Genomic DNA, 23,703 nt, shown 5'->3' on the forward strand with positions numbered 1-23,703 from the left:
TTACCCCTCATCTTTCATTTTGTTTGTTTTGCGTTTTCTATTTTTTGCCGACAAATCGCATTTAAAATTCAAGTGTAGGGGTTAGAGAGAGCGAGAGAGATAGATATTGTAACCATTGTGGCCCTAAAGTCGAAACTTTAAACGGGTGCTGAATTATTTACTATATTATCATCACAGTATAGAAACGGATTTATAAACCATAATTATATAGATCAGATTATTTGTGATATGTGTGAACAATAGTATTAAAATATCTAGAAAATTATATTTATAGGCCTATAGAAAAAAATATCTACCATCTAGATTTGTGACTACCTTTGAAGACCAAAAGAACAAACGGGTCTCTGATCTTAGACAGCGTGGCAAATCGACCTTCAGAACCCGAGCGAAACCTTTACTCATTCTCAAAAAAAAAACAGAGCACATGGGTTAGAGAGAGAGGAAGCCAAGCCGAGCAGTGATAGTTTGAGCAATCGGATGTGGTGCCATCACATGCTTCAGAAACCATCTGTATCTGAAATTAACCACAAGGCAACAGGAAACCGCCTCAGAGCGGGTGGGGGAGGAAGTCCCACCTCATGTTAGACTCATTTTGCAAAAAACACCCCCTGAAGAGCAGCAAACCTGAGATCTACACAAAACCAACAATACATTCTCAGCTGACGCTGGTTTTAGGTGCGAAAACATCCTAATGCCTGCCATTTGGGCCAGTTAGAAGATATTTACGTCTGAGTAAATATAAATATAATACGTTTTTATAGCACACAGAATAGTGGAATAGAGTTTACAGATTGATGGGCGGTGTATGGAGAGGCTCAGAGATGACGTATTTTTGTAGGCTAACCTGGAAGTAAGCGCCGCACTGGTTCCTTCGACCGAAAGCCTATGCGACTTTTGGAAGATCGCAAAAAATAAATTCTGTGATTAACAACGGTTTATGACGTTTACACGTTTTGTCTATCAAAATAATCTTTACAGATTAACACAATATTTGCTATTTTTGTAGCCGAAATACAATCGTCAGAAGTAAAAAGCTAACACGATAAACAGACGACACTTAAAGTCGCTTAATATCAACGTCACCACAACCAAGCCACCGACAACTTTTTCAAACTTTATTAAAAACGTGTTCCCTGGTAAGTAATTACTCCGTGAATGACTCCCCAACAATGATTTTAGACATTTGTGCCCATGTTGCATTATTTGTGAGATTTATATGCACGTCTAACGTTCCCGCCAAAGGAAGTAGTCGCTTTTAGTATCTTGTTAGCAACCACCGTTTTAAAGACACATTAAAGGTTTAAAAAAAATCACAAGTGGGTTATAACTGGTGTGTTTTATGTCATAGATTAAAACGTGAAAATATTTAGCTGTTTTGTTAGCCACAAACCTTACTTCAGGCGATTTACCAGAAACCCATTGAAAAAACCCATAGACTTTGGGCGATGGAACCGCAAATCTTAAAATGCTAACGCACTTCCGGGGTTTGCAAACAAAAATGAGTCATCTCTGCGGTACTCAATAGTGATATAGTGTGAAACAAGGACAAAAATACTTGAATGAAAACCCAAAGTAGACGAGATAACCAAAAAATAATTCAATATTTATTTGCAGTACAAAGTCTTGTATTGGTTTTCATATACTATACAATACATAGGGACAATTTTATATCCTTCATGAACCAGAGAATTTAACTGCCCGGTTACCAAGCCCAGTATTATACACATATATAGATTGTATCTTTAAAAAAAATTATACAGCACATATAAAACAGCTCTTTGACATTTGAAGCTGTAACACGATGCCGTCGCATTGTCAAATAAAAATCCCTGAAAAATTCCTCAGTGAGGTAAGATATACATTTCCTTATTCACTCTGTCCTTTACTGTCGTGTAGCTACAAGAAAAATCCACAGAAAAACATGTTCCTGTGTTCTGGCAAATATACAAACAGAGAAAAACATTACAGATTTCTCTTTCCCACTGTTAGAGATACAAACATTCCTCCACAAGAAGCCGCTTGAAATCAAGATTTACATTTAAATGAACCAAAAAGCTCAGAAACGAAGTGCCTTTCGATCCCGGGGTGTAAGAGTTGAAAGGTGACTTGAGAATATCCTGTCGTGTTATTAAGACTGGGTGATAAAGTCGTTTCAAGCACGAGAAATAGCCATCCACAATGATTTATGAAGACGGCTGTTGCATATCTGCGCAAAATAGATATACAGACACACAAAAAGGCCACAGGAGTCGGCATACAGAGCGTTATGTGGAATATCGAATCGGACGTAATGCGAAGTGCTACGTAACCAAATGAATTCACCCAGCACGTACGTACCCGCGATGCAAAGCCTTGTACTTTAGACACCCCGAGAGAAAAGCCACTTCGGTTTCAAAGCGAACGAAGCGTTAGTCCTGTGGATTTCTAGTATAAAAAAATGAGAGGAATCAAAAACCCGAGGCCATTTTCTAGAAAATACTGCAAAGGGTTGTTGAGTATATTGCAGAGTAACAAATACAACCTTGACTGACCCGTTAAAGACCATTAGTCGTCTATTATTACTACATATCGATTTCGTTCAAAATGAACAAGCGCTTTTGAATACAACGACTTGTAAAGTGAGATACAAATAGTATTGAACAGTCAGAGTAAGAAAGAATTAAAAAGGTTATATAAGGCCAGCTTAAAGCAACCCTGTTAACTCAAGCACTTGTCCGCTCGGGTCCAATCGCTCGTTTCCACGGAAACGCCCTCGCTACACACTGTTAACCACCCCACCGGCGACGCCACGTGGTAGCAGCAATAGTAGTTAAAAAAACAGTTCTCAACATTCGATGCTCATCTGCCGACAACTCGAGAGGAACACATGCCCAAATACATAGAGTGAATAGATATACTCTTATTTAGAGATGAATACAATATATATTCATACTGTAATCAGAAACACCAAGGCCAGAAGGTGAATGAACCCTACCGAACACTTTTTAAAAAGGAAATTGGGACTCCTAGCGAGGGCCGAAAGCGTCGATCTAGAACAATGAGCTTTGAGTAAGTGCGTTGTTCCTCGCCGGCGTGCAGCTGCGCGGCCTCGTCGCAGCCTAGAACTGGCAGCTCCGGGGACCTCTGAATGTCTCTTTATGTGTGTTGGAGTACCGGTTTTAAGTGCCAAGAAGTGAAAGGCTTCACCACTGTGCAAAACGCATTAGGTCATTGCAAATGTAGGAAAAAAACCCCAGAGGTTCCTGCCGAGGGGGGAGGGGTCACAATGTTTGTTTTTGTTTCAAAGGAACTACACGACGCGTGTACAATTGTGTTTGCGAGCTTTGTGAGGAAATATACAAATATATAGAAACGGACAGACTGCGTGTATTGAATGTATTGTGCACCTCTTTGATGGTGTGTTTTTGTCTTTGCTTTGAGAAAACAAAAACTCCTCAGAGCCAGATTTTCTCCGAATACGAAACAAAAATACCAGTCAGTACATTGGCACCCTTCAAAAACGGGAGGTCGTAGGCATCCATGCCACAAGACGGCAGTTCTGCTCTACTCTCTTTGTATCAAGCGCTGTGCAAAAGTCTCTTTTTTATCAAACCGGGACAAAAATAGAACAGTCAGTTCCATAAAGGCAAGAAAAGCTGCATTAAAATCCACCGAAATAGCTGCAGGGCTTCAAAGGGTTCGCCTTCGAGAGCGACACCCGCGTGAAAAGCTATCCCGTGTCCATTCCACACTTCGCCATTGCTGCTGGCCTGCTCCTCCAGGTGAGAAACTCCCCTGGAGATGAGAGATAAACATTCAAAGGGTGGCTGATCCCACCCGGCTTCCTCTGCTGGCCTTCATGTGGACTCCAGTGTGTCTAGCTGGAACATGTTGTGATTGGTTGGCGTAGTGAAGAAGAGCTGGTCGTTGGGCGAGCGGTTGTCTCAGGGGCTGTTGAGCCCTAGTGTCCTCTCGAAGTCCAAGAGTTGCCCCATGAAGTTGAAGTTGGGCGAGATGTTGGACTTCTTGCGCTTGACGAAGTCGTAGGCGTCGTTCAGCGACAGGTTGAGCTTCTGCATCAGGTACGCCACCGTGACGGTGACCGAGCGACTGATGCCTGCTAGGCAGTGCACCAAGATGCCACACTTTTTGGAACGAGCTTCATCTGAGGAAGGAAAGAACAACAAATATAAACACTGTGGGACACACCAACTGATTCACAGTAAAATAAACATACGGAAGTACAGATATGAGGTAAAGGAATACATTTACATTAAAATATTAAAGTGTAATCTTCTTATAGACCACTTTGCAAGATGTAAATACTGGTCTATTTTTAATCTTACATATATAATTAAATCTTTACTACATTCGTTCAACATTTTGATACCGTTACAAATGAATTCTGTTGGTTGTATTTTGTTCAAATGTTTGCGTCGTAAAACTGAAACGGGTATTTCTTCTGGACCAGCATTGCTTACGTTTTTTTCGAAGTGCTCTATATGGGGGTCAACATAGCTAAACGCATCCATCCATAATCCAAATGAACAAACAAAATGTTTCTTAAGTGAAATAATACGTTTGTGACAAAAATGATTGCTATTTAAACGTATTTAGCGAATGATACGATACACACCGATCAGTGCAGTAAACTCAAATAAGTCAGTTCTCGCATGTCTTGTGACCCCTAAGAAAATGACAGCATTTTAATAGATGTAAACGTCACATAAATCTGGGATGGCATGAGGGTAAAGTATAAGAGAACTTTAACATTTGAAACGAATAGTTCAGTCAAATATAAAACTACCCAAAAAATGTACCTTCATACTAAAGATAGGTAAGCAAAGCAAACTAGCCAGTTTCCGGTATTTATTTTATTAGCGATGTTTTAAAAGGAATCGATGAAGAGATGCAACTTTAACATGATATGCTTTAGAAAACCAACAGCAAAAGCTGACTGGTTTTTTCACATTGCTCCTCTGTTAAAAACGGATTTAAAAATAAAGCTTTCTTGCACCCACAAAACCCATGACACAGCTTAAAAAATATGTGAACTAAAGCTTTCTTTAATACAGTAACGTTTAATGCTCTGCATTCATTCCTTTCTATTCGCTCAATGAGATTAAACAAGACTCTTCAGATTGAACCACTGCAGTATGTTTAAAGATACCGCTTCAGTCAAAGAGCAGAGCAACCGTAAACTGAATAACCACATCGCGCAGGACAACCTCTAACAAGCGAGAAACGCCCTCTTTAAACTTGCTTTTATTATGCCCAATCCGCGAATGTGAAAGATCAGCGTTATACATTATTTACAGAGAAAGTGCATCTGATTTTGTGGGGCATGACGTACTACAGAGCCATTAGTGCCAGGCAAGGCAAAGTAAAGTGGCTATTTCCTCTTCTCCTCCAGTGATGGACGATGAACAACGCTTTCAGCCAAGCTGAACCCTGGAACAATGAGGTCACTTCCCCCAGAATCATCGACTCCAACAGTGAGCCTCTTATCTTCCACGTATGAAGCGTAAGGAAGGTTTTTCACTCTGCATAAAACTTTATAAATAAGAGCAGTTTCATTACATGTCGATGACCTCTGTAAACTCTGTCATATAAACAGGAAGTGTCTTTCTTCCACCGAGACCTCCTAATGTTCCAGGCGCTTAATTTAACAGCGTGATTTGCATGAACGGATAACATGAAACGTCTTTGTATGTTAGCAAAAGCGAAACTGTTCACGGACCAGAACAATAACGTCCAGCCACATAACAGGATGTTTTGATGGAGGTTGGTGTGCGCCAGTTCGCCCTTCCACTGTTTAAGTCACGTGTCTTTTAATAATCGACAACCTGACCACAGAGAGACTTTTATTTTGAACTTATTTACAGGCCTGCGAATGAATAGCTGCACCCAAGAAAAGAAAAGTTCTTTCATTATTGAGCGTTTCAAACCCATAAGGAGATTTTGTCATGTTTGATGCTCTTTTTGTGAATCTGAATGTGAGATCAGAAAAAGAGATTTTCATTCATTTTTCCACACAGAGCCATCACTTGACTTCAGAAGACGTTGAGTCATATGGACTAATTTTGTGGTGATTCTTTGGTATTTGGTACGAACAGAATTCTCATTCTTTCGTTAAACAGATGTGGGCAAGTAAATAATGACAGAATTTTTACTTGAACTCTTTCACCTCATAAGACCGATTTCCCACAAAACTCAATGAAACACAATTGTCAGAATGAGATTCACGCCATGACCTCGTCAAAACTAAAGATAAACAAACTCAAACCAGAACGACAGGTTTTATTCATAGATGACATGCAGTCTCAGATTACTGTGACACGACAACTTTCGAACCTCCGATGGGAATCTAATTCAATTCTAAATAACTGTGGTCTCAAACCTGTAAATCTGTATATGGTATATCATTTCCACACTCCAAAGGGCAGGGCTTGACATTAAGCATTGTCACGTACAAATATTACTTGTCCGAAGGTAAAAAAAAATATTTCAATTGAAGTGTTATCATTATAATTGTTTCGGATCCTTATTGGGCAAGTTTGCTTATAAGCGCTTTACCTAGTGTCTGCTGCGGCCACCTACATGTGTTAACACTCTCCATTATTGCTATAGAACAAACAAGGCAAGCAGTAATTATTATTGGCTGTACGTTAACTTTTTTTGTACATAACAGCACTGGTGCTACAGAGGTTTTAAGTTTTGTAGCACAGGCCAAACAGTTATAGAGCAAGTATAAAACAGCTGTTGTCATCATTAAAAACATATGCAAATGCAGTTCATCACATGAATAGGCAGGTAACAAATGACAACGTTACATACAGATGGATAACTTAGGGCCATATAATTGTTAGCTGACCTATATTTGTTTAATTTTTCTAAGTTCTGTGGATTTCATTTTTTACTATACAATAGAGGTATATTTGTCCACATAAATTACTGATACTAATTAAATTAGTGTTATTTACTAGTATCTAGGAATTTCACTGCAGTGTTTTTAAACCTTTTCTAAAGTATACTGTAGTTTATTAAGGGTACTACAATTTCCTTTAGCAAATGCTACAGTATTTTTTCATCTGACTGTTCACGTTAACGGGGATTTTATTTTGATGGGTCGTCGGGAAGATGCTCAAGTTTTAGTGTGTTTGACGATAGCAAAGCCACTAGAAGGGAAGCCTGCAACCTTTAGCCAAAAAAGCCTAACGGCTAATGCTAACGCCCTGGCTTCAACGGAACGCAGGAAAGAAGACCAGATGCTAGTTTTTTGAATGGATGTCAATGGGTTTTGTTAGCTGTTACGGGTTCTCCAATTGGAAGTATTACAGACACACCCTCCCATCTCCCTATAATAAGAGTATCTCTGACGACAGCTGTCCTCAAACAGTAAACTGCTTGTAAAATAAACTCTCAGAGCAACTCTGGATGTGTTTATGTCCTCATGCAGTGCAGACGCAGACAAGTAGTATGTTAATCTGTGCAGAACAGCCAGATGACATATTTAAATAACAGGATGTCCGCGTCTGTATCTAGTAATATGGACTCAATGCGCTGGGCCATTAATTGATGTCACACACAAACAAACGCAATTCACACAAACACGCAGCTCTGTCTAATGCACCTATTCTTAGCACAGACCGATTTTTTCATAGCACTGTTATTATTATTATTTTTCAAATTCTCTCTCACTTGCCCATACAAAACATTCACTTGTCCCGGACAAGCAGACAAGCATTAATGTCGAGCCCTGCCAAAGGCCATGTGACCAATGAGTTCACAGAAGCTCCAACAAACACGGAAGCTTGTTTCCTTCTACTCTTCAGTTATCAAACACTACCCACACATGACTCCAAGCCTGTTCACATCAAGGATTATAACTACTGGAAGTTGGGATCACTTTCAAAGTGATTTGTTCCCAGCTGATGAACGATAAAACAGCTTGTAATGAAATGAATGTAATCCTCTGGTGGTGTGGACGCCACAGTTCTTATTATCATCCTTAAGCCACTGATCTGACCTTTAAGCCATCCCAATTTTGCTCAACAGGGCCACTATGTGATAAACACTGAACTGAACATTCTGTGACTTGATGATGATGCATCTTACGTGATATCAAGATCAGATAAGTAGGGCTGCCCCCTTTCAGTCGACTATTCGTTATTCGACTAGAAGACACTTATTTGAACAAATGTTTATTAGTCGATTGTCTGCATATCATTTTAAAAGTGTATACGCACCACGTTAGTCGCTTTACATAGCCGTTCGCTCTAACACTACCGTTAACTTGGAGAAAGGAATGCTATTATGAGCATGTTAAATGTTTATTTGTCCAAGGGTGTAAGAGTAACATGGTGGCTACAAAAGGAGGAACATGCAATCCTACGTTTGCCAGATCTGTTGAGCACATGCACTGCATCCCTCCGCCATCTGTGCGTTTCTAACGGCAGCCGCATCGGCTTCATTGTGTGCGGGACACAGAGCTCAGTTTTTCTGGCTGTGTGGAGCTAAATGTGACTTAATTCATTAAGATTCAGTATACACCTTAATAGTGTTGTCAAAAGTACCGGTACTTCGGGTCCAAGTCGGTACCTAAAAATAAAAAAGTTGTCGGTACCTAATTTTCACAAGACCCGGTAGTACCGACGTACCGGGTCAACCGGGTACTGATGCTCTGTCTGACAGGTTGTTAGTCGGAAACTTTTTATAGACGCAATAAAACGTGATGAGCGGATAAGCGAGGCTCCGATCCACATGAGATGCGCACAGAAATACTTCAGATTCAAGTCATATCACGAAGAAAACGAACAGAGTTTTGTGGTGAAACGAGGAAGCATCCGGATTTAAGTTAACAAGTTCAAGCGGTAAGTTTCAAATTATGTTCGCGTTTGCATTATGAATGTTGTAGCATATGTTAAGTTAAAGGTTACGTTAAAATAAACATCCCTGTTTGCGTGTTAATTTGTTAGCGCCAATGCTAATCCAGTCAAGTGTCCTTATTAACCATTTAATGCTTTTATAACTGTAATGGAGTAAAATTAATGGGAGGATAGGGTGGGGTTTACAGTACCTAGTATTTTATTTAGGCCTATCTGCAATCTATGTGCTAGAAAACTATCATACTAACTGCATGACTAGCAATGTGTATGTCTTGGATAGATAACTCTATTAGGTTTAAAAATCCACATTTAAACTAAAGAAAAATATATCTGTTGCATTTATTATTTTAATATACAGTTACCTTAATGCAAGTAATCTTGTGTAAATGCAGTATAAAAACGGAGGTCTGTTTTAATATTGCATATGCATGTTTGTTCAGTCAGTTGACTTACTGAAGTTTATTCTATTTGTCTTCTACAGCAGCAGACTGAGGAGGATGTTCATCAGCATGAAAGACCCCAGTGAGCACACAACAGTTTCAGCAACAATTAACTTATACTTCATGTATACAAAATGGCATTGCTTTCTATACATTTATATTAACAATGAGCTTTATTAATAAAATTGTGTTTCAATTAGCATGTACTTGTGTTTTGCTTTGGTACCGAAATTGGTACCGAGAACCGTGGAATTTTACTGGTATTGGTACCGACTACTGAAATTTTGGTACCGTGACAACACTACACCTTAATAAAGCGTATTATGTAAAGAAATGCCGAAGAGCTTGAACGTGAACGGAAAGCGCATCGATAAAGATTCACAGGACAAAGTGTGAGCGCTTTGCATTCATGTTCGAGGCTTCTGCTTTTCTTTACATATGCTTTATTATATGGTGTATACAGAACATTTAGTGTTTTGGAATGTCGCAGGAACATAAGTTTGGCCTTATTGTTGGGAAAACTGATCTCCGTGTTCTCTGTGAAACCGGCTTTATGAAGAAGGGCATGATGGCATGGAAAACGAAGGAAAAACTGAGGCGAGTTAAGTTAATGGTCTATATTGTTGTAGTGTTTAGTTACTGCTTTATTTTTTATTTATTCGTTAATACAATGTATTGAATATATTTATTTATTCCTATTTTTTGCGTTCTGACCTCAGAGTTCTCTTTCGGTTTTAAAGCCATCTGCTTGATTATTTCCACTGATATGTTTTCTTTTAAGTGCTTTAATTTGCTGTGTTTTTATGTATTTGTTTATTTACAATTTATTTTATATTCTATACGTTTCCGAAGAAATTACTCACATGAGGCTATTTTTCACATTATAGGCTATTTTTGCGGTCTGATGTAGAGAAAACAGGTTTCGTTATGAGTCCGTAGGCCGTTTTTTTGCAATAATATTTTAGTTTGCCGTTTTGGTTCGTTTGCCTAAAATTGATATTTACTCCATCTTTTTTTTCCAATTTTCACTAGTTCACTAGAGAAATATTATATCGAGACGTATAATCATAACTTGTGGCAGTGTCACAGCAGTTTTGCATTATGCGTTCGCTTGAGCACTTAATTTATATTTTAAAGGCTCATTAGAATGGTTTTGTATAGCTCTGTAATTTAGAACAATGTTAGCGATGTTACATAACATATCTTTTTCATACATGAAGCTTAAACCATCATCTGATGTCCCCATTCCTCATGTATATTGAAATATTTCAATTAGGGTTGGGCGATGTCTACCAAATTGGCATCGGACGATGGCTACAGTGAAACATCGCGATGGACGATGACATCGCCCTGCAGCGTTTTAAAGTGAGGCGCGTCTGGCACGAGCAGCGCAGAGACACATCTTCTATATATCTGATGTTATATTCAATAAAAGAGTTATAAAGTGAGGTGCGTCTTCTTTATACAATGCGAGCTGCGCAGACACGCGTGTTCTTTATACAACGTGGACTGCGCAAACTGCACATCTTCTTTATACAGTGTGAGCTCCACAGTTATTCTGATGTTATATTCAATAAAAGAGTGATAAAGTGAGGCGTGTCTTCTTGAGCTGCGCAGACATGCATTTTCTTTATGTAAGGGATAATGTACAGGCAGCCGGTTGTTATTGCAGCCCCGACAGTGTGATCAGGTCTTGCATCACATTGAAGGGGCTTATTTCGTCCACTTATTACACAGCTACTTGCCACATGAGAATTTGAAATATTATTTTGAATTTGAAATATTTTATTAGCTAATTTTTACCATATGCAGACCTTCCGCGAGGAAAAGCCGTTTACTTTGGGTTTTAAGGTAAGAAACGACGTTCAAATGTCACGAACAGGCAATTTGCTTTAATGATTTGTAAATATAATGTCATATATGTTATTAAAAGACATATTTATATTTTATTTGTCAAAAAAACCTGTCAAAAAGATTTGCTGCATCCGGGTTACCGTGTGTTATTAGTTTTGAGAGGTTGTTGTCTGGGAATAACGAACCTGCAAATGTCACGACTGGCCAATCACAATCAACGATTCCTACGAGCCATGTAATAAACAGTTATAAAGTCAGGCGCAAACTGCGCGACGCGTCCTCTTTTTACAGCGCGAGCCCCACAGTTATAAAGTCAGGCCAGTCTGATCTGTACAGTGTGAGGTTTTATGCCCTTCAGCTTTGTTCGTATTTTGTAACTCAATTTGCAGTCGGCAGCACAGAGAATTTGAGCGTCACCTGACGAAAGTGAAACATTTGTTGTAATCACGATGCTGGCTCAACATCGTCAAGTCTATCAGCCATCGGTGATGGACGATGGAATCGTCTATCGGCCCAACCCTAATTTCAATTAATATCATAAACGTGCGAATAGTCGACTAATGGCCTAAATGAACAACTACTAGTCGACTAAAGAAATCTCTAGTCGAGGGCAGCCCTACAGATAAGGTGACTATACGCTCTGACGCGTTATGTTATGGTGCGTTTATATTTGGCATTAACATGCGATCTGTATCTGGATGTTGGCCACATACACATTGAAAAGACAAGTGTAAACGCGCTTCTGAACGGAATGTCATCCGATCCGGTAGTCGAGGACGCATTGTGATCGGATCTCAGTGTTATGTAAATGCAATCCGGACAGTTTATCTACATTTACCGGCACAACTTCACAGAAAACCCCGCCCACTGTCATTAATCTCTCGTCTGTCCGAAACGTGTCAAGACTGCGGAGCAGCTGACAAATACAGAGGAAAGTTTACTCTTGCTCACGCACTCTTGCACAGTCGTTCATTTTCCCACAAAATGATCGTGGATACTTTATTACAGTGTATCATTATTTGCAACCTACAGAGGACGTATGTCAAATCACACGAGATGTTTTCTTGACCACTTCAGCTTTATCATCACATAGGCTATGTGTGACTGCCACGAACGGGTTTTACTCGCACACACAGCGCCACTGGTGTTTGTAAACGCATCATTTGTTTATTTTCATGTCACAGACACGAATAGCAACACTATACCAGCTTGTTTCCAACATATAGGCTACTTGTGTGTGTGTGTGTATATTTACTGTATAGCACACGGCGTAATATACTCTCTGTTTTCGGAAAGACAGCTTGAAACGGAGCTCTGAATACACCATATATATCATTTACACACAGAAACAAGATTGTATAGTGTTGCTTATAGCTGATGTCAGTAAACACGCTATTTAGGGCGGAGACAAAGAAATGACACGCTGTCACTTTCAGCCGAATCAACCCAAATAGACGAGAACGATGTAAGTGGTCGCTTTTGATCATAGTAACTTCGGCCTACCTATGTGATTATTTTATGTGACATGAATAAACAAATGATGTGTTTAAAAACACCGTTAGAGTCTGTGTGTATGTGTGTGCGTGCGCGAGTGAAACCCGCCACAGCTCAAGTACAAAAGCTTGTGTCATTTTACAAACGTCCTCTGCTTATACTTTCACATATATGATCATTAATCGTTTTAACCATGGTTTACTTCCCACCGCTGCCTCGAGTTCAACATGGCTGCGCATCAAATCTGTAACATGCTCATCCTCCCCGTTATACGTGTTGTGTGAAATCTCCCCGCACCGGGGCTATTTTTAAAAAGCAGGCTTATTAAAATAATGGGCGGGAAACTATAGAGATCCGATCACATTATCCAGATGTGGAAGCCACTTGATGACAAGTGTAAACGCGCTGTGTCTTGATTGTCTGAAGATCCGATCTGCTTGTTCGGATCACCGAGATCGCATGTTAATGCCAAATATAAACGCACCCTTAGTAAACACGTGGCTTAAAATGCACTGAACTCCTTAAAGGGACAGTTCATTCAAAAATGAATTTACCCTCGAGTTGTTCCAAATCTGTAAACATATATTTGCTCTGATGAACACAGACAAAGATATTTGAAAGAATGCTTGTAACCAAACAATTCTTGGCCACCATTGGTAGATGACTTGCAATGGTAGTCAAAAGTGCCCCAGAACTGTTTGCTGTCCTACATTCTTCAAAATATCTTCTTTTGTGTTAATCAGAATGAAGACATGTATAAAATAATTTTTCCTCCTATGGTAGTCAATGGTGGCCAAGAACTGTTTGGTTACAAGCGTTCTTCCAAATATCTTTATCTGTGACAAAGAAATTTATACAGATTTGGAACAACTTGAGAAAATGAAAATTCTGCCTTCATTTTTGAGTGAACTGTTCCTTTAAATGTTCATTACATGACAGAAACGTGCAACTCTCAATTTTGATTGGACTTGCTTCCATTTACTATTGTGTTTTGATTGTATTAGCTGCTAAGTTAAGTTACCTGTCAAATACCTACATTTATGGCTGAAAGTAAGGCTGCAAGATAATTTATCGTGATACCACTAAATCCTATTGTAATCGAGCTGGCTGCGATATGCAATGTGTCTATATTTTTTTTTATGCGTAGCTTGTCCGTGAAGCACGGCTCTGGGATCAGTAGGAATTGAGTCGCTTATAATGTGCATTTGAAAAAGCAACACCCGTCAAACATGATCATTATAAATATACTTTATTATCATAAAAATACCTGATGAGGCTTGAGTAACAGTGATAAAAAGATTCTAGAACGCATTATGGTCTTCTTCTGCCGTATTTGGAGTTTCCGCACGAGAGCGCCTTCTGGCTTTCGGATGCAGCAGCATTTTCCCATACTTCACTCAAAAGCTGTGCATAAATCACGTGATATTTATTGTCGGTTTATCGTGACAGCCCTAGCTGAAAGTATTGCATATTCTCTTTATTTAAAAAAATACTATAAAATTGGTGTTAAAAATTAACAAATTGATGGCTGTAAAAAGGCTGTTAATTCACTATAAAACGATTTTAGTCACGATCAGCTGTTTACAGGACTCAATACCAAAACTGGATAACAAGTTTTAATAAAACCTACATACTAAATAACTGAACAGAATCTACATAGTTGAACACGTGACCGCCCTTTATCATGCAAATATGACCTTGTACAGGATGTTTTTAGGAAGTGACTAGAGAACGTGTCTACCAAGATCTGCACACAGACAGCAAATGTGCTACTAACTGAAAAGCCCACAAAGACTACAAAGAGAAAGCAAAACCACCACCCTTATTCTTTTGAAGAACTAACTGTGTCAAATAACAGAATCCACAACATATGAAACATACTCTGAACATGACAAAAACAATCCATAAGGGGGGAACAGTTTTGTTTACATGTGTTCATGGTAGGGATGGGCATTTAAAGCAAAAATAATTTTCAAAATTCGCTGGGAATTATTCGAAAATCACACCTCTCAACCTCTCGGTTACAGGCTTCACGCACACATGTATAGGCTACACACACATAAACAGAGAAAGAGAGAGACCATTCATGCTTTCCATCTGTATGATGACAGACTGTTTAATTCATTAGGGAATAAGCTATCTTACATCTCAAGCCAAAGTATTTTTAGGATGACGCGCTGAAACTTATTAATATAATAAACATAACCAAATGACAGACCATATTACGAACAGTCTGAAAGATGGCACTTACAGTATCAGCTGATCGGAAGCATATCTTTAGCGATCATCCTAGTGATGAGTGCCGATGTTTGCTCTGCCCATCTAGCATTCAACTTGGTTGATCTGATCATGAAACTAGCTCATTGCCGCTGACCTGTAGATGCTTCGCCCTCAAACGAATGCTCAGACCTATGATAAGCAATCTTCGCATGGCAGAGTTTGCACTGCACTTCATTTTCATTCATTTTATAAAGGACCCCACACAGAACTCGTATTTAACATCGTCCCAAGTTACCGTATATGCCACGCAAGTCTACAGTTTGCGTAGCCTACGTAATGTTAGCGAGTGTGAGACTTCTGTTGACAGCTTAGTTATTAACAGCGCCACCCTCTGGTTACATGAACGCGTCGCCACCGCATCAAAACGGGAATTGTTTTTGTTGTTTTTTATTTTTTGATGACAATCGCACACACTATTCAATGTTCGATAATTAAATCAACTAATCGAATATTCAAAAACCGTGACCCATCCCTAGTTCATGCAAACAAAAGTGGGCTAGTGTGCATTGATTCATGGCTCAGTTCACCATTAACAATGCAGCTCTGTGATCTATGGGTCAGATTGATTTCTTGTGTACAACTCACTGAATCAATTCTATCTGCTTCCTGTTTTTCACTATTCCTGTCATTTTGTGCTCTTATACATCGCTTCCGCAAACCTCTTTTGATCCGAGATTCAGCAATCTCCAGAGATCATTATCTGTCAGTCATAGTGTACCATGGTGTTTTATTTAAATCTCCGGTAAAACGAAATGCAGTTCACTTTTGAAAACCTCTGGATGAATAAATTCAAGAAAGCTCAAGATTTAGGAATTCTAACCACATACTTCTGTGGCTACACCTGATGTCTGGAGTAGGATGAATTGTGAAGTTTAGACTTGTGTATATAACAGATTCATGAATTCATGTTGTGAATGCAAACACATCCCAAAATTACATGCAGTGTTTCAACACTCTTAAAACGACAAAACGGTAAAAATACATAAGGATTACACCTCCAAGAGGCTGGCTTCTTACCTATGAAAGAAATGGCTTCAGGAAAAAACTGAGACAGGTTTTGGCTCCAGTGATCAGAGATGGGAATTTGCTTGTACTTGAATTCTCCGTCGTGTTCAAACATGTTAGGCAGGTTGGGAGTTACGTTCAGGATGTACTTGATGTTGTACTTGCCCAGAACGTCCAAGTTGGTGGAGTCTTTGGCACAGCCCAGGTAAAGGTAGGGTAAAATTTGGACAGGGAAGGCAGGTTGGTTGCTGGGTAAGGGGCTGCCCTCTGACTCTGTGGCACTACCTGGTTCCCGATCGGATTCTCCATCAGAACAATCTGAACTGATCCGGAGTCCTCCGAGGCCCAAGACGGATGAGGGAGGAGAGCTGCTAGGACACGAGCAGTCCAAGTTAGTCTCGCAGTGCTCTGGGTATTCGGTTTGAAACTTGTTAAATCCTCCTAAAACAGGCCAGATGACACAGGATTATTATTATTATTATTAGAGAGTAATAGGGGTGACATTAAATATTAATCCAAAAGTAACATTTTTAAAACACACACACATTCAAACAGGGATATGTGTACGGGTCAAAGACGTTAAAGCGGCCCTAACACCCGCGGTTTCTGCCAATCTCATATTAATCTTGAGTACCTATATAGTATTGCATACTTCGTATCTTCGAAGAGTATTTAGTTTGATCACATTTATAAAAGATAGATACAGCTGTACGATTATTTCCGAAAGCTTATTGCGCGTGTGGGGAGAGGGGTAGGCTGAACTAAAGCAAGTGCGCACCCATTGCCAACAAAACACAGACATCAGTTTCACTCACCGCAATGCGGTTCATGTCCGGCATCTTTTAGCGCTGGGACAGCTCCATATATCAGTTTTAAACGATCTCCAAATCCAGCGTTATAACCACCGTTTATATAACATTCATCACCCAAATGCAGTGAACAAACAAACACCTGAACTTCGCGAACGTATGCTCTCTCTCTCTTTCCTGCACACAAGTGAAAGTGACATCTGCGCATGCTCCTTCTCCTGCTCTCCTTGCTGCCGCATGCTTTTCCGGGAGAATTGTCCAATAAGGGACTAAGAAAAATTGTTACGAAACAGTTTTATATGTTCGAAAAAAAACTTTCCGAAAACCTGTACGATCGCTGGGGGAGTGTATCGAGCACAGAAATACTACGTAATACGCCCAACTCGTTTTTGGACAAGTTGACCATGTTAAGCATGAGAAGACAGCACCTTTAACAGTGTAAAGAAGTCAGAATGCATGACACACCGTTGCAGCACCCCTTTAAGATGTCCGCATCAAAAGAAATGTACAAAAGCGATTTTATGTCCATAGAAAGCACATTAAAATGTAAGTAAAATGTCTACTTTAGGCTTTCAAATAAGTTTCTTGAGAATAAAATGTCAAAATTTGGTTGAAATAATGTTACATTGTCATTCAGTGTAACACAATATTTATGTACAAATTCAAACAACATCCTTATTCTGACGTGTACATATTAAAATGTATAAATAATAAGGGAGCAATTACATTTTATTGTGCTTTAAATGAGTAAAAAAATATTATTGACAAATGGGCAAAACCTATAGGATAGTGGCACATTTAAAAAAATGTAAAGTTACAACTAATTAGCATTTGGGGTGAAAGTAATTAGTATTTTATATATGTCATAAATTGATTTTTGTTGTAAAAATGCCCGACAAGATTGTTACACTGAATGAAATTTTAGTGGGTGTCTTCTGTAAAAATGTATGCCATTTATTTTTTTATAAGAAAAACAAAAATGCAATTAAATTAAAGAGAAAACGTTTTCTTTTCTTTTTTTAACAACAACCATTTAAAGCAGTATTACACTTCTTGTTTTTATGCTTAAACAGTTTTTCGTCTTTGACCCGTACACATCGGTCTCTTCACAATCAACTATCGATCTCTTCAAATAAAGTGTCACCAGATAAGCGTGTTCTATGTTTTAGTCGAGTGGTGCTTGATTGTTGAATGGCACTGCGCTTCATGAGAGCTCACGAGGGCAACTCGCTTTATTTTGTGAATGGCGGCGACGCAGAGAATTACACAATCACACAGCATTTCACAGCCAAACGCCACAACGCCACACATGTGCGTGCATTTACGACAAACGTCGAATAAAATCCGTAAATGTATCGAAAAGCGTCAAACTGCATAGTCATTCTGCCCCTGCGGTCGTTCATTCATGAATCGCTCCTTTCCCTCCGAGAGACAACATGGCGGGGCCATTTTAGGAAATTAATTGAAAACATCTTTGAATCCGAAGTCTCTTTTTAAAACTTTGTCATCTAACACATCGCCAAAAGGAAGGAAACGTTTTGTTAAGTCATGATTTCGGGGGTTACTAAATATGTCACAATAAGCGTGACAGATACAACAATCCGAAATATTTCCACGTAGGACGAACATGTAAAGTTTATGGCCGTTCTACACAAGCGCGTGATTGACTGACTGTAACGTTATTCTTCAAGCGGCTACTCTTTCGTCATATTAAATAAAGTCGACCTTTCAACTCAGCGCGTGGAAACGTGACAACTTTCGCGTTGTAACTGAACCAGAAAGAACGTCATTTCCAACTGTCAGATGTAAAGGGGTAACTTAAAATCCGCTCGTTTTACACAAACTCTGACCACTTGAAACGTTAAAAGTTTTGAATGGCAAATTACGAGAATGAATTAAACGCGTCCACAACAAACGTCTACCCGACATTTCCCTGATAGCTGTCGCTTTTGTTGATGCTGTGTCCACGTTTTTACCTTCCAAATAAAACGCTTTACAGCCGTCATCCCGCAGCTTCTGCATGAGGAGCCCCAGCACGGAGCCCGAAGCTCCGCTCTCCTGCCAGTCCGTCGTCGCCTCGTCGTACAGCACCACCGTATCCGTCTTGCAGCGCTTCACGAACTTTTCCTTATCCTCGTTATTGGGGATGATGGATCGGATGGGCAGGTGGCCCTTCTTCAGCCTCCGGAGCATGAGCCCCGGGATGACCAGGTTGATGGCGGACTCGACGTGCGAGGACTCGAAGAGTTCGTGTGACCTGCAGTCGAGCAGCAGCAGCGAGCCGCCGCCAGTCTCCAGTTCATCCTGCAGCCATTCCGTGCTTTTGCTCGACATCATCGCGCCGCTCCAGAGAGTATTTTTCATGGGGGAGATAGGGCGAGGCTTTTGCGTGCGATAAAATGAGAGGGAACGAAAGATCAGGCGATGAAAAGTTTCCCCGCGGGCATATCCACACTCGTGGGTCTCCTGTTTCAGTGTGATGGCGCTGAGATTGCGTGCGCGCTCACCGACACATCGCGGCTGTCCTCTTGCGGTCTGGGGAAACGGGAGAACACGGGCTCGGCGTCCATAAGAGACCGCGGTCCGGTGCGGTTCCGTCAGATGATGATGATGATGATGATAGCGAAACGCGTTGGATGTTTTGGGGATGTCGGGTGAACAGAGCAGCTCATGATCGCCGTGCGTCTGTTTGTCATTTTCGGATGGCAGTTTGACAGGCTGTAATAAAATAAATACGTCACCGGGTGGGAGGAGTCGGCCGTGTAGCATTTAAAGACGCAGTGCGTCTTATTTTCCTTCTGAAAATAATGAATTAAGCGTCGTTTTGTGACTTTTACCTATTTGTAAAATTCGCAGCAGTGTTATTAACCAGGGTAATTGTTTTTAATAAGATATACAAAGGAACATAAAAATAACCTAATGCAACTAGAACTAAGATTCTTACAGTTATTTCACAACAAATATACACCCTTTTAGTTATGCCAAACTCGAGAATATTTCAATGGGTAAAAATTGTGATTGGTTTGTTTGCTTCCAGTAAAGCGTGATGTTTTCTCAGAAAATGTGTGCTTGTATGACCAGTGTTGGGCAAGTTACTCTGAAAAAGTAATTAATTACTAGTTACTAATTACATATTCAATAGTGTAATTAGATTACAAATTACTCTCTCCAACAAGTATTTAATTACTTATTACTAATTACTTTCTATATCCTATATCAACCTTGATTTGTTAAGTGATTCAAAGAAAGACATGAAATGGCTCTTTTCATTCATTCAAATAAATAATATAAAACTACATAAAGTAGTATTATTGACTGACCAAAGTATTACAAATGTGAGAATTATACATTAAAGCACGGATTTTAAAGTTAGACTTTGAATTTTGATGTCCATTCCTTGCACACACACATATATTACACTAAGTATTTAGTTTAATTGCATCAGAAGTAACTGTAATTAAATTACAGAAATATTGAGTAATCCCTTACTTTACTTTTTCAAGGGAAAAGTAATTAAATTACAGTAACTAATTACTTAGTAACTAGTTACACCCAACACTGTGTATGACAGACAATTCAGGTGTGCTAGGAAATTGCAGCTTACACTGGCCCTTTAAGGATTACAGATGTGCATTATTTCTATGAATGTTGATTGTGAATGGAACGCCTGTGAAGTGAATGAGATTAACTATTACTTCCCAACATTATACACAATTGTTTATGCACAAAAACCTTTTTGTTAACTGCTTTGTAACACTCGATGATTTAAAAGTGTTATCTAAAACATATGATTTATTCTTAATTCATAACACACGAGAGGGGGTTAGCCCAAAATAGTGGAGCCCTCCAGGACTGCGGCCAAAGTCTGAATGATCCAAATTTGAAGCTCAAAACCGATGAGATTTCTGATGTTCCTGTAAACAGAAAAGTCTTATTACCTGTAACTCAGTCTAAATGCTCAAGATGAAGAATGCGCCTTTAGGTTGAGGGGTAAAAGAAGGAGCTTTTCATTTCAGCACAGATGCATGATGGGAAGAGTGAGATGCCTAGGCAAGACACAATGGCCTTTTATATTTCCAGATGAGTTGTAGTTCCTCCAAACTGTCAGCCTCTTGTGTCTCCATCCTCTCATCCAAAAGGCCTTTCCACAAAAAAACGAGACAAACCTCTTGCTGAAAACAGAGTTTCTTCAGGCTGTTTATAATCTACCCCCATTTTGAAATGATTGACAAATACACTTGAAACCTATTTTTAATTACAAAAATAACAAAAAGATGACACATTGCTGTATATAAAGGTGCCTTTAGGCATAAAACTGAATTATGTTTACATCATTTTAAGACTGAAAGATGTTTCTAATCATGCAAAATGCTTTTTTGCAAAATGAAAGTGAGGTTTCACAAAGAATGATTATATTCTCCGGTTTATTTCAATTATAATGCATCTGCACTAGGTTTTGTATTTCTATCTGTCAGTGTGCCCAAACACGTAATAGCAAAAGATGATGTGGAGGAAACCACACTTAACTTTAATTTCCTGCTGGAATCGAGTCCCTGCCAGCGGTTCCAAAGTAAACATCACAAATACTTGTTGAGTGGGCTAAACATACATTCCTGCTTGTCAATAAATTGAAAAGTTCCAAACCTTCGAACAAGTACAAATAATAGCCAATCACAAATGAAATCTTCCGTATTTCACAGCAGAAACGCCTACAATTTCCACCGCGGCTTCTGTTCGGAGTCACCGTATGAACAATTCAGACAAGTGATCTTCCCTCGAGATTCCCGGATGAATGTTAATGTCATCAGTAAAGGTGATCACTATAACTGATGCTCTGGATGAAGTGGTGTTTAGTGATCCGGCAGCAGTGAATGACAATTTCCATACGGCCCACTCAAGTGTTAATCCACCCTCATAGTGTCAACTCCCACATCGTGATTGGCATTTCCTCCACTCACATTCAGACTGGGTAATCCATTAATACTGTACGATCCCACCCTTCCTTCGCCAGGAAACCAAAGCCAGTTTTGCCCTGTCGGTTCCATGTATGATTCAAGTGATTTTTCAATAGAAATCGAGGAAAGCGATTCCCCGATGCACTTTGCCTCGGCTTCACCCGGCTATCTTTGACCACAAAGAGATGGGCACCTTCCTACGGCCATGAATCTGAATGATAAAGTGATGTTTATTATAGCGTTGTCGTCCTGTGTGATAAATCCCAAGTAGCATGACAGGTACTTCAGCGACGGTTTGCTTACAGTCTTGAAGCGGGTGTGACATGCTATTAAAATCATTGGTGGAGGCTTTGATCCGGCAAACAAGGTTGCAAGCTTTTGTTTTCCATAACATATAAGCCATAGCATATCAAGTTATTAGTGTTTGAATATTTCGAATAACATTTAAAAAACAGTTTGATTTGCATCCATTCATGCACATGCTTCACAGATGCCCACAGTACATGGAGAAAGCAATCTCTCAACATCATTTCTGTCCTCATAAGGGTGTAGTTACAGCATCTATCAGCTGGGGTTAACTACCTGAGCTAACAAACCAAATCTTGAATAGTAAAAACATATTTTTCTATAGTTAACGTATACATTGACAAAACTACAATATTTAATTATAAAGTTAATATAAACATATTACTGTACTTCCATAGCAAGTTTACACAGTATCTCTAGATTTCTGCAAATTTCTATCATTAGCTATTTGCTTATATGTATCATTGGTAGTTGACAAATATACCGCACATGTGGGTTTGTTTAGAAAACAAACTGTTAGTAATAAATAATTTTATATGATTGATATTTATATTTAGAACATAAAATAGCATCACGGTACATTCACAGGGCATCAGTGTTAACGCTTCTCATTTAATTTGATAGCTGACATCATGCATCGCAATGCCTTATGCAAATAACCTAGTGCAGGCGCTAACCAATTGCATTCATGCAAGACCGGAAAACAATGTGATTGGCTGTTGTCACTATGACGTTTGATTTTGCCATCTCACCATAGGACACATTTACGGTTTAACTACCCATATGTTTAAAGATATTACACATTATTAAAAAATATATGCTTTATTCACTGCTGTCCTTCCAAAACCTTGTATCTCCATATTTTGGCCATTTTAATTTCATTATTCTTAGTCACCCTTTATGTTTGTCACTGGGTTTGCAAATATCGAACAAATAAAAAGTATTCAAAAATGCGTGTCAACTTTGACAACACAGTATTTAATCACTGAAAAAATAGTGTTTTTTTTTCCATTTCCTGAAAAATTCGGACATCCGAGATCTCGGAAGAACAGCAAGGATATAGAAAGTCATCAGTCAGCACCATTGCAGAGTATTTTTTTCGTAAAACTGCAGTTGACCATGACGTCTAAAAAGCGTGGTTTGAAACCAACCCTTCTTCCTACGTTACAAACATTTTAAAACCAATTCCTGATAATAGCAAGTGGTATTTACTATTAAAGTTGTTTTCTTAACTGTAGGAAGTTTGTTTAGGGCAACATAAAACTACTCATCCAATCAGAATTCAGTGTCAGAACTATCCTCACATTTTAAAAACGATTTATTTTGTGATTAGCCACTTTTTAGCAACAACTTGTTTCTAAGCAGTACTGTACCTTTGGAAAATAAAATTATGAATTAAATTAAGAAAATTAGTATTTTTTTAACCTACACAAGCCTACACATTGATATGCTGTTTTTTGTGAGTGTTGAAACAGGAAGAGGAGGAGCAGCAGCGAGTGGAAATAACATTGTGCAGTGCTGCGTGGGCTGCTGTGTGCAGTGAGCTCACGAGGGGAAAGGCATGGCCTGAATTCCCAGACAAACATAAACCCAATACTCACTCAGGGAGAGGAAACAGGAAATGAAGCACTGCTTTGTCCAGCCAAGCCTGAGCAATATGAGTGTTCAGAAGCTATAGTGCTTCAGTTCTCTT

The 23,703-nt window shown here is 39.2% G+C and overlaps 1 protein-coding gene across 1 annotated transcript; it reads right to left on the reverse strand.

The window, feature by feature from the left end:
• Positions 1-1,582: 1,582 nt before the first annotated feature.
• Positions 1,583-19,469, reverse strand: dusp7 (dual specificity phosphatase 7). The gene is made up of 3 exons (XM_057361924.1): positions 18,726-19,469; positions 15,953-16,381; positions 1,583-4,144 (listed from the first exon to the last, which is right to left on the reverse strand). Exons 1-3 carry the CDS (start codon positions 19,111-19,113, stop codon positions 3,924-3,926), a joined length of 1,038 nt encoding a protein of 345 aa, XP_057217907.1. The 5' UTR covers positions 19,114-19,469; the 3' UTR covers positions 1,583-3,923.
• Between the last annotated feature and the right edge of the window lie 4,234 nt (positions 19,470-23,703).

Source organism: Triplophysa rosa, linkage group LG20, assembly GCF_024868665.1.
Source record: "Triplophysa rosa linkage group LG20, Trosa_1v2, whole genome shotgun sequence".
Classification (NCBI taxonomy): Eukaryota; Metazoa; Chordata; class Actinopteri; order Cypriniformes; family Nemacheilidae; genus Triplophysa; species Triplophysa rosa.